Here is an 11,862-nt window from a genome sequence, read left to right as displayed (position 1 = left end):
ATTGTTTTTATGGTTTTCCTTTCTTTTATGTACACCTCTGTCACAGAATAAAGATGATCCAGAATGAGTCCTTACAAGCAGCCGTGTAGTGAAGCTGGTAAAGCCCATAAAAACAAACGTCACGCGTCTCCTTGACATCCGCATATACAAACTTTTTCCGTAATTTGTAACTACAAAAAGTAGACACAAATTTTATATCAATTTACAAACCTCGATAAGCATGCAAATTTTTAAAAATGATGGTACACTTCAGTCCCATACATTTTTTTACAGGACTATTTTTTTAAACGTATCATAATGAAATAAAAATAATTATTGCACTCAAAGCTTCTTCTACAAAGCAAATAAAACACTATTTATAAAAATAGTATATATATAGTACGTTGATACTTTATTTCGTAGTATTTAACAAAAATCATATTATTAAAATATTAATCTTACAGCAGCTACAGCATTGAAAAAACTGATTCAAGATAAAAAATTATGAAAAATCTGAAAAAAGAATATAACTTGGTCACCTTGGGGATTTTTGGAAAACTATTTAAATTAGTTTTAGATAATTAGGTGGTGTATCTATCGTTTGCGTTTTATCCATTAACTACGGGACAACCTGTATATTTAAAACTAGTAGTGGTATGAAGTTGTACTCTATATATGGTAACATTTCAAGTGTTGACGTTATCAACATCAATTTAAATTGACATATGATTGACAGTGACATTGTTCATATTTCTCTGTGACTTTAAAAAAAACTCTGACCAATTACACATGGACTTGTATCGCACCCAAATTCACCAACAAAATTGTATGTAAATTTTCGAGGGGTACGAGGTAAACTCACACATCAAAAATATCACCAATAAATATATTTTGTGTCCAACTACACATACAATACACACACTTGTATTTTTAACTAACATCGCATCTACTCGTTACACAGAAAATTCGATTACTTGATCATTGTTTTGCTGTTCCGGTTGAAGAATTGATTATTTTTAAATATTGTTTTTTTTAACAAAAATTAAGTACAAATAAAAGTTAAAACGCAAATTCTTTCTTTGTATTAGTTAACTACAAGTTGTTGGCCGCTTTTAAGTCATTTAATCCGCGAACCGACATTATATATTTTAAAGGAGCTCTTTACACGACGAAAACGATTACAACAGTGAAACATCGCTTGATCTTTTTTTCTTCGCTTGATCGATAAGGGATAACGGTGTACGTCAGTATCCGTATATATTTCGTCTAAGTAATGAAATTTTTAAAAATATTCAACCGATGCCCAACACAAATAAAGCCAGAGCCTACAGCCTAGAGGCTAGAACCAATATATTCTGTGTCTGTGCTAGTCTAGAACTCAGAGCCGTACCTTAGAGGCTTAGACCGACTAAAGCTATTAAAAAAAATTATGAAGCTGAAAAATTAAAACAAAAATATTTTTGAATGCTGCTGTAAAGTGCAAACTGCAAAGTAGATTTTTCATTTTATTTACTTTTCCGCAGTTTACACATCAACTGGAACGTGTAATTTTCTTTTCGAAATCCATGCTGGAACCGATTACCGAATACGAATAAACATATAGAAAATTTTTGTCTACAATGCCCCAAGTTTTTCAAGTGCTGAAATGCTACAAATGTTCCATTTTCCAGGTCTGTAAGAACGTGTATTAAATTCTAAACACATCAATACTAATAATCTGAAACTGAGTTTGTCTGTTTGTATACTTTCACGAGTTAACTACGCAATTATGCGTCGTGAAAGACACAAAAATAGAACACTTTTAAGCAACAAGTTATTAATGAAAAACATTTTACTTATACTTTTTTGTACAATTTAAGCTTGCGCTTGTCTGCAATTAAGAATGATGGAAAGCAATAGTGAGGTCTAAGTTGGAGCGCGCTTACAGATGCATCACTCTTGAAACCTGCATACCTGAGAATTTTCTTAATTCTCTAGGTGCCAAACAGCAAAGGGCCAGCGTGGTGGACTATTAGCCTAAGCCCTCTCATTCTGAGAGGAGACTCATGTTCAAAAGTAAGATGAACATGGGTTGTTAGTGATGTAGATTCATCATCAGTATCAGCCTATTTTAACAGCCCACCATGCTGCCCTAATGCAGATCGGCCAGCTTAAGGTGATTATGTTAAATTCTTTAACAACCACTGTCATATTTTAATGATACTGACTGGCTTAACATGCTGTCAGAGGCAAAAAGGTGTAATATCATCATCTTGTCAACTCTTAGCCAAGAAAGAGTAAACTTTTCTTACAAGAAAAAAAACTCATTATTCATAGCCCACTCATGTAATTCATCTGTAATCATGTAATTCAATAGGTACACCAAACAAAAAAGAGCAATAAATGGAAATGTAAAGTTTGTGGTGAGAAGCAATCAGTTAAAAGACACTATGGTATAGGCACTGCTAAAGACTGTAGAATACACGTCCAAAAGCTAAATAATATGCAAGGTAATATGGAAGAGCCAAAACTAACCACTACAGATTCAGACAGTGCAGGTGATAGTGATGATAGTAACACAGATAATACTATTGATGAAATTAAAACAGAAAATGTTAAAAACATAACTCAACTATCAACAAATAACGCTAAAAAGGAAAGCAAATGGTCAAATTTTGTAGAAGAAGAAGAAATCTTCACAGCTAAAGAGCCAGAGTTTATTGACAATGTAGAAGTATGTTTAGAACTACCACGAAAACGTAGAATAAACAGAAAACGCGACACATTCAAAGTTCCAAAGTTACCCTCTAATAATGATTGTAATAAAAAGGCTGAGATTATCAAAGATATCATTAATTTATCTAATTCTTGCTATGAGGAGTTGAATAGCGTAAATAATAGAAATTTCACAGAGTTACAGACAGACAATAATGAAAGTAGTATGAAAGAGCAGTTTGAATCAAACAGAAAGAAAAATGAAGTTATGAATTTTCAAGTAAGTAAAACCTCTAAATGGGCTCAATATGAAAATAATGAGACTAATGATCATAATACGATTCTAGAAAAAGATTTTGATTCCTCAGAAGATAATATACAATATTATGAAGACACTGAAGATGAAGCACAAAACATTGTATACAATTCACAAAACAATGAATATAATGATGATGAGAAACTTGAAAAAGATGGTTGCATGAATAGCCAAAAAACAGAAAAAGATCTCTCTTCCATTACTCCTATATTTTCATTGTGTGATGATAATGAATTAGATGATATTTTGGATTTTTAATTTATACTTCTTATTCCAATAGTAGAATATGTTTTCATCTTTTTATCTATTTTTTAATTTAATAGTCATAAGCTATCCTAATCAACTTAATAGTGAATAATTATGACTGACAATACATTGTTCAACAGCAAAGAGGAAATCTTGACCCAGTTGTAACTGAAAATACAAGCAACAGCAAAGTTTTATAATTGACTTTGCAATTGAACATTATAGTCACCTTATACTAAATATGTTCTGACTTCGGAGTGAACCATACAAAAAAAGTAACAAACATACAAGGCAAAGAAAACAATTATTTACTCTTCATAATAAACTTCCACAAAGTTAACTATTATAGGTACATACTATTCCAAAGTTGTGTTACTACTATTGAATATACTTTTGTGTAGGTACTATTTTTGAAAGTGGTCATAAATTAAAACTAATATTGGGTTTATCAAAATTTTTTATTAATAAATCCGATACACAGGATATTTCACAAAATTCTAATGCTGCACATTAATGTCTAAGATACTCATGGTTGGCAAATAGCATTATTCTATAATAACACCTTAGATTACCCATACTTGGCTAGGTCAGAATGTCAGAAGACACCAAACACCAAACTTCTAGTCCCAACAGGGTTATGATACCAGATCCAGTTTAGCTCAAATCACAACTTCAAAATGGACTAGACGTTTGGACGTTTCTCACTATTTACGTAGGATACTAAAATGTTCAGAGACATTCTATCTGGTCATCATTAACAACACCTACTGATTGATTCTCTAAGAAAAATAATATGTTGACATATTATAAGAAATTGATAAATAGGTAGATATTATTTTCCTTACAAAACATACTGAGCTTTGCGTTTGTGTAGTTGATTTAATGATGTAGTAATATCAAATAGTTCGAAAGAGCCGATGTACATTGGACATGGCGACCCATACGGGAAAGTGGAGTATTTGTTTGACCTTCCATTAGGTGTACAGCGGCATCAAGCACAGAGAGCTGCTGGATAATGGCAGTTTGGAACTGGTATTTAGTCCATGCAAGATACAGGGGTGCGGGGCTTTGCCTTTATGGGACCATCCATATAGAACAAGTATTTATTTTATCATATATCCATATTATAATGTGTGACTAAGTGAGTATTGGTAGGTTGCAGCAGTTAGTATTAAAATCTAATAGTGATGCTTACAGTGTCAAACATTTTCAACCCACATGGGTGTGATCACACTTAACACTTTTTCTTTCCAGAAGTCTTTTAAAGATTGTACATAAATACTTGTATTTTAAACTTTAGGATTTGTTGAAAAAACGCAAAGCTCAGATTTCAACTGTATAATAATCTAAGGTTAAACATTCTTATTCATCACATGGCAACAACTTAATATCACTTTTCAACCGCTAATATTTTAAACATACTTCAAACTTGTTTTCAACACATAATACTTATCATGATGTAAAAGGCATTTCATATTAAATTAAATTTGAACAGTGAAAAATGATTTCATTTTATTCATTCACACTGAGGGTCCTTTCTAGAAAAGGTCAAAGTTAAAAAAAATCACAGGATTATTTTCGCCCCTATTGTTGGGAATAAGTTATAGAAATATTAAAGATTATTTTACATAAATAATACTTTACGGTAGCGACGCAAAAGTTTATATAATAATAATTGGTATTGGCTCTTATTTGGCTGTGTACAAATCTCATAGCCCCACATTCATAAACATGGATAAGAATTTAAACCTCAATTTTCTTCGAAGTAAAATGGATCTAATCACTACTGTTTAAAGTACACCTTACTTTGAAGAAATTGCGAGGCTTAAATCCTAATCTATGTTTATAAATACGGCTGCTTATTTTTATCCTTGTTCATAGAACACATTCTAAAAAGGATAGTTTTATGCAACTGTTTGATTTGACTGTTTAGAATCAATTTAGTTTAGAAATTTGTACACTACAAATAAATTAGCATCATTGTCTACCAACTTTATTTATACAATAATTGTTTAAAGATATCTCTTAAAGTAAGGAAGACTTCTTTAGAGATATAGCTACTTGTAAGGCTAATAGTTTTGAGAATACACAGTCTACAAGAAGAAAAAAATATAAAAATCTTTATCTGATACATAACGCATCTGTATTATAAATATTCATTATTCTTAAGCGAATAACATAGTCACCTGTTAAGTTTTATCTATATAGTATAGGTAAAGCTATTTAGTTATTAAATGTATATAATATAAATATGTACTGACGATGTTCGATTATATAGGAAGCCCTACAAGATTCGATGTAATTTAATTTTTTTAAGGCCCTAGCCAGGGGATCTGTCATCCCCAAAATAAATAAATAATAACAATTTATCATGAAACGTCGACTAGGTAAATTGCGAACCAATCATAAATTACATAAATGTATGTTATTTCTACTTAAAAATATTTTTTTTTATAGTCCCTCATAAATTCATTATGCTTTGGGCTTGATTCAAATAAAGAAATCATAATTTTACCATTAATTCTTTACAAAAAAAACATAAATTCTTTGAGATATTTGCCAGTATTCTTTGCTTCTCAACTTTTACATACAGTTTGTTTTTACATACAGTTTTACTAAATCGTTTAATTTAAGTTATTATACTAGATCTATCTGTATTTCATGCCGGCTTTATAATACGTCAGCTACTTTTAAAACCACTTGTGGTTTTCAGGTCAGGTTTCATATATATGTACCTACACAAAGAAACTATGTAGGCACATACTGGATATTAAGCTATAACGTAAACCACATGACTGACTCCTCTACGTGTTACAGACTATGGTATGACGTCACTGCACCGCGCAGTCGAAGACTCAGGAGTTTTCCAATAGTTCCGTTGACCACAACTAAAATAGTCCGTTCCTACAGACTGGTCCAGTTATAACTATTCAGAGTACAGCTCACGATACTTTAAACTCTATAATAATTAATTTAAATCGACTAGAACGCCATTGTGTGTCGACGTCGGTGTAACTCCCTCGCTCTTGCATAGCGACGACCGTAACCACTCCATCGCCAGGCTCTGTAAAATTAATATTATTAAAAATCATCAAACGTTATGCATTTGTACAGTTAGAAAGTATCATCATCAGCTGCAGCATATTTTAATAGCACACAGACTAGATCTAGAGAAAAATTCTATCAGTATTAGACAGCACATTTATCGAGGAAGGCTATAGGCTATATATTATCACGCTAAGACCAATAGGAGCGGAGCACCGATAAAGAATGTTTCAAAATCGGGGGATTTTTTCCTAATAAGAGCATACGCTGCGTGCGCTGCATAAACGCTTAAAGTTTCGCAAAAATCATGTATGAATCGTTCCCCTTTAAAAGTTCTAAAAAAAGTGCCCGCGGGATTTGTGAAAAACTGAAATTCACGCAGGCGAGGTCGCGGGCGTCCGCTAGTAAATTAATAAATTCTTAATTAGCCCGCCTCTTGCGAACTTGTGTATGCATTGTTTTAAGATCCGAGAATCATCATCAGAGAAGATTTAACTTATTGAATAAGAAAAATGTACCTACAGTGATAGGTACCAGGTACACAGTGATATACCAGGCAATGGTCATTTACTTTCTCTGACTAAAGAATGATCCTTTTAACTCTAATAAAATAAAATAAAAATAAAAAAGCCTTTTATTTCCAGTACAAACATACATATACAATTTTGTGAGAATTACCTACTTTTAAAAATTAATATGTAACTAATCTATGGTATTTATTTAAAAAAAACTGGTATTTATATATGGTATAAATACCAGTATAATATGGTATAAAATAAATGGTATTTATTTAACTCTAATAAATAAGGAAAATTATTAGGTGATATTCTAGAATGATTACCTTTCACTGTATCCAGGTTCGCCCCTATACATTATATGATCATTTTCATATCGTCTGCTTACATCTTCATTGCTAACTGCAAAAGAAATAATTCGATTTAACGGAGTAATATGTGCCTATATAGAAGATACTCGTATAGGTATATCGTAAGTAAGTAATTTGTAAGGAGCACCTAACATTAAATTATTAAAGAAATAGTAAAAGTGTCCTGTATTGGTATTTGAAAGCATTTTTTACTAAGCAGCCAAATCCAAGGTCAAACTGCCTGAGGTAAAATAATTACGCTTGTAGATTCTAAAACTACGCAGTGTTGCAATAAATCAAGGATTCCTTTCTTTCCTTCCATTAGCAATCAGCAGACATCTAATAAATTTTTGGCGCATTATATATACTTATGTTTACACATTACTTACCACCTAAATTAGAATGAGAGAATCGCCTGCAAGATGGTCCGCGACAATTCAACAATTGATGCAGCTGGTTGTGGAAGTACTCTCTTTCTGCGGCTGTCAGGTGTTTCACTCTGTTTTGTGTTTCGAATGGATCTACAAAAACATTTTATATATACAGGGTGATTCGGTCTTTAGTGCGGATATTTTTTTTCGTGGTTCTGTATCATTAATAGAATATAAATCTACAAACAGTTCGATACATTTTATGTAATTTTTTTTTAATTTATGTCTCTAAAATAACAAAATAATGTACATATTATTACTAAACAAGATATATTCAGCTTAAAAGTGATCTGGTGACGTCCTTTAGGTATCAAACGAAAATAAAATAAACGCACAATAGGGTGACCCTAAAATTCTGTTCAAAAGTAAATAACTTTAGCTAACGATAATTTTGTTATTTTTGAGTTAAAAAAAAAAAGAAAAAATACGTGATCATTAAATTTTGTTTATGTACAAAATATAAAAATATCCGCACTAAAAAAATTTTCTTCCTGTATAACACAATGGAATGGCAGGACGTTCGATTTGTTGGTTTAAGTATCCATTTTATAAACCGTTTTAGCCTTTGTACAGTTTAGTTTAGATCATAGATTCCCTAAGTGATTTAGTTGGACCCCTAGGGGTCTACGGCAGACTTGGAAGGTGTCTACGTTAACGTGACATAAAAATGGAGATTCACGATTCGTAAGCTTCGTCTACGAAAATTTATCTGGTTTCATACCGAATGGGGAATTTTATAAATAAATAATTTGTGAATTGATTGCTTCCTTGTGCTGTGGGTAGATATCAAAAATTAAAGTTGGCTGAAATCCCTGGACAATTTAACTTTTTGTCATCCACTCAAAGCACAATCAATTAATTAAATAACTAAGTAATCAACTCTCACAATTTCTTTTAAAACTTCGTGGTGGCTGTTCAGATTCAGCTGCAACGAAAATTTCCATACGTGAAACTAGCTACTTACCAATACGTAAATTGTAATACGTGATTAATCCAGTGACAAACTCGCAATACAATAGATTGTGAGTGGCGTTGATAGTTCTCACGCAGTTGTACGTGTTGTTGGAGGAGCTCATACAGAAGCAGAAGGGGCCGGCAGTCCATAGCGGCGCAGTGCGCCAGTGGTCGTTGTCATGGCGGAAACAGTTCATGCGTTCCGATTCACACAGCCTTTCCAATTCAGCCTGAAAATAAAATAAATATGAATGAAAAATGGCCACAACCTTCAGTCTATCCTGAAGAGACGTCTACGTAACTAATTTAAAACGAACGTCAGTTAATTTTGAATTATTGTACAGGGTGCTCGGAAGTATTTCCCATGACTTCAAAGTGTTTACAACTCCACTTATTAGTTATAGGAGCCGAACTGCATAACTAATTTTTTTTAACTAAATAAAAATAATGTTTTCATACAAAGTAATTCAAATAATTCCAACTATCCATGTAACACACGCCTTTATCTATCCTTGCATTTTAAAATACGTAATCGTAGTGGTAAGACGAGATATTGCACAACTGGCTCTTCGCAGTTCACTAGTAAGCTATTTCATGACATTTATCAATGAATATGTTTGGTTGGACCAAAACTCGAGTTAAAAAAGCGTCCTTACAGAATACAAGTAGCTCTTTGCATCAATTCATTTTAGCATACGGAAGCATATTATAAATGTCCATTGAAAATACATGAGGATATATTCGACTCAAAATTATCTACTTACTTTCTTTTTCGCTTTTCTCAATTTCTTCCTCAATCTTTGTTCTTTTAACTTTCGTCGCTCGTCTCTCAATCTTTGGGCGGCTTCCAAATAAGTGTTAGTTGATGGTTTTATTTTGCTGTAAAAGAATCAAGAGTTTTTAAAGGAATTCATTTTAAAAGTATTTTTTTTAATAAGTGAAGTAAATGTTACTTACCGGTTTTCTTCACAATAACAAACATGTTTATCTTCATTTTCTATAAATAAAGGATGAAGTCTTCTTTGGAATATATCGAATGGTTTACTAAATATGCCATTATTGTTTGCGTTCCCTTTGTTTGGATTTATTTGTTCATATTCTGAAGCATCGAATCTTGTTGGGCCTAATGTACCGGCAGTAGATTTATGTCTTACTGGCTGTTTTGGTCTAATAACACGGTGATGTGGTGATGGTGTAGGATTCAATTTATGACTTGATATAATATCATCTACTGCTGATGTATAGAAATGTAAAGTGGACAAAATATCAGATGCTGTTGTTTTTGTATTACTTGTAGGACTTTCTTTAAATGTGGGATGTTTGGTACTGGTACTTTCAGTTGATTTTAAGAATTCTGTTGTGCTTATGTCGTTATTGGAATCTGTTAAACCGGTATGCGTATCTTTATAGTCTATCGTATTTTGTTCAATAAAGTTTGCCTCGGTCGTAACAGTTGCTATCGAAAGCTTTGGTAGCTCCTCTAGAACGTTAGTTTGATTGGATACTGTTTCTGTCTGATCGAATGAAATGTTAACAAATTGCACAATTGTTTCAGTAGTTGTTTCGTTCTTTAATTGTGTATTGAAAATATCATCTTTGGTGTTAGCATTAACAGTAGGTATAATGTATTCATTTGACTGTCTAAACTTTTTATCAAAGGAAGTAATGTTTCTGTGTTTTGATCTAATTCTGTGAATACGGTTTTTTCTGACGTTGTCTTTTGTATGATTACTATGAATTACGGTCTTGTTATCTATGCTATTGATAATAAATGTTGGGTTTAAAGTTTGTATTTCAATTGCAGGTTTACTAATTTTTAAATGCCTCTTAATTTCTTTCAAGTCTTCTAGTTTTGTTCTCAGTTGTCTTATTTGGTCTTCTAAGCTCAAACGATTTGTATGCCATGCCTTTAAATCATTATAAATTACTTGCGAACAATTAACAGTTCCATTTTGATCAATCTTACATTCTAATGATGATTCGTCGTTATTCAACATTGGATCATTTCTTTGTTTATGTTTGAGATGATTCCAATGTTGTGCGCGCCGTTTAATTCTCTTATGATCTATCTTATCTTTGGTACGTTCATAGGCTTCAATAAATGCTTCAGTTTCCTTAATCAGTTTATCAACGTTATTTTCAATAACTATCTTTTCCAATTCATCCACAGGTTCATTTTTAAAACTTAAATGTCCTATACTTGGATTTTCTTCTAAAATTCCATCTACAGTGTTGGGTTCAAAAACATCATTGATTGATCGACGACTCCTAGTATTATTATTCTCTTTGAGTAATTCGGCAGGCCGTCTAGCAATGGTGCCATCGGTTTCCAATCTAGTATAAACGAGTCCGCTTGGTGTGAAGCAAGCGCATTTCTTCGTACTCATTTTTGGTTGAGGGACGCTAATATCCGGCTGGAAATAAAAGATAATTTATAAAAAAAAAACCGAGGTGTAACTGAAAAACACGTCTAAGAAACATGTAGAGACAAATGAACACAAGATTTTTACTACTTTACATACATTAGAATACATAGTTTATTTCCAAACAGACATTTATAAAGGACGAATCTTCTATTTTATGACTTATTGTAGCTGTAATAAGAACGAGGGTGTAAGTTAAAATTATTTCACCTCATATTTACACTTGTGTTTGCGCCATCGCCCGTTCACCAGAACGCATTTCCATTTCCGTCCAACGGAGCATGGAGCACGCAACTCGGCTTTGGAACATTCGACTGCTAAACGTGCGGCTTTTCCGTTGCTTTCAAGTTCTGCAAAGTAGAGTTACAAATTTTAAATCAATTACAAAATAAATGATTTCCCCTTTTATTCGCCATTTCAAATATTCTTCCTATTACCCACTGTTGGGTACTGTAAATGTACCTACCAGTTTTATTGAAAGTGTTTTTTTACAAGTTAAATTTTTGTGTATTTGTTTATTAAAACGAACATTTCCTATTATTCTTCATCATATATACACACTGAATCCCGTCTTACGCCTATTTGTGTATTTAAATTATAATATTATAATTTTAAGTGATTCGTAATTCTTCATTTTATGATTCAATGAACTTAATGTACTTTAATTTGATTTGAACCATTTTTGATTTGTAATTGAGTTATAATGCAGCACCTTAATTACAAGAAGTAAAACTAGAAAATAATATACCTGAAGGAGTTAAATAAGGGTTTAGTTGATTGTTTGTTCCCGCCTCTTCTGCGTCTAGAGCCTTTTCCATACTTGCTTCAAGGTTAGTAGATTGACTTTCATTTGATTGGAGCGGCTCTGATAATTTTTTTGATTCAAAGTGATCTTCAACACTTTCCTAA

At 32.2% G+C, this 11,862-nt stretch overlaps 2 protein-coding genes across 2 annotated transcripts in view; one reads left to right on the top strand and one right to left on the bottom strand.

Annotated features, from left to right (window-relative positions):
* Positions 1 to 389: 389 nt before the first annotated feature.
* LOC112047312 (uncharacterized) lies at positions 390 to 3,689 on the top strand. Its single transcript, XM_024084397.2, has 2 exons — positions 390 to 1,649; positions 2,336 to 3,689. The coding sequence occupies exons 1-2, from the start codon at positions 1,599 to 1,601 to the stop codon at positions 3,245 to 3,247; spliced, it is 963 nt and encodes a 320-aa protein (XP_023940165.2). The 5' UTR covers positions 390 to 1,598; the 3' UTR covers positions 3,248 to 3,689.
* LOC112047311 (extracellular sulfatase SULF-1 homolog) overlaps positions 3,675 to 11,862 on the bottom strand; it is a 123,941-nt gene continuing 115,753 nt past the window's right edge. Inside the window, exons 10-17 of the mRNA XM_024084396.2 lie at positions 11,702 to 11,858; positions 11,164 to 11,303; positions 9,488 to 10,944; positions 9,295 to 9,409; positions 8,541 to 8,760; positions 7,535 to 7,666; positions 7,122 to 7,197; positions 3,675 to 6,299 (exon numbers count right to left, since the gene is read on the bottom strand). Coding sequence (XP_023940164.2) covers positions 6,218 to 6,299; positions 7,122 to 7,197; positions 7,535 to 7,666; positions 8,541 to 8,760; positions 9,295 to 9,409; positions 9,488 to 10,944; positions 11,164 to 11,303; positions 11,702 to 11,858 — 2,379 coding nt within the window. The 3' untranslated portion in view covers positions 3,675 to 6,217. The remainder of the gene's footprint in view (positions 6,300 to 7,121; positions 7,198 to 7,534; positions 7,667 to 8,540; positions 8,761 to 9,294; positions 9,410 to 9,487; positions 10,945 to 11,163; positions 11,304 to 11,701; positions 11,859 to 11,862) is intronic.

This window comes from Bicyclus anynana, chromosome 4 (genome assembly GCF_947172395.1).
Source record: "Bicyclus anynana chromosome 4, ilBicAnyn1.1, whole genome shotgun sequence".
In the NCBI taxonomy this organism is placed as follows: Eukaryota; Metazoa; Arthropoda; class Insecta; order Lepidoptera; family Nymphalidae; genus Bicyclus; species Bicyclus anynana.
Note: the sequence above shows the minus strand (reverse complement) of the source record. Positions and strands in the feature narration are given on the sequence as shown.

Bases quoted from the DNA above. Each gene is read 5' to 3' on its own strand.
- LOC112047312 (XM_024084397.2), top strand. From the start codon at position 1,599: ATGCCCCAAGTTTTTCAAGTGCTGAAATGCTACAAATGTTCCATTTTC. The intron at 1,650-2,335 runs GTCTGTAAGAAC...GTAATTCAATAG, and splicing joins ACAAATGTTCCATTTTCCAG to GTACACCAAACAAAAAAGAG.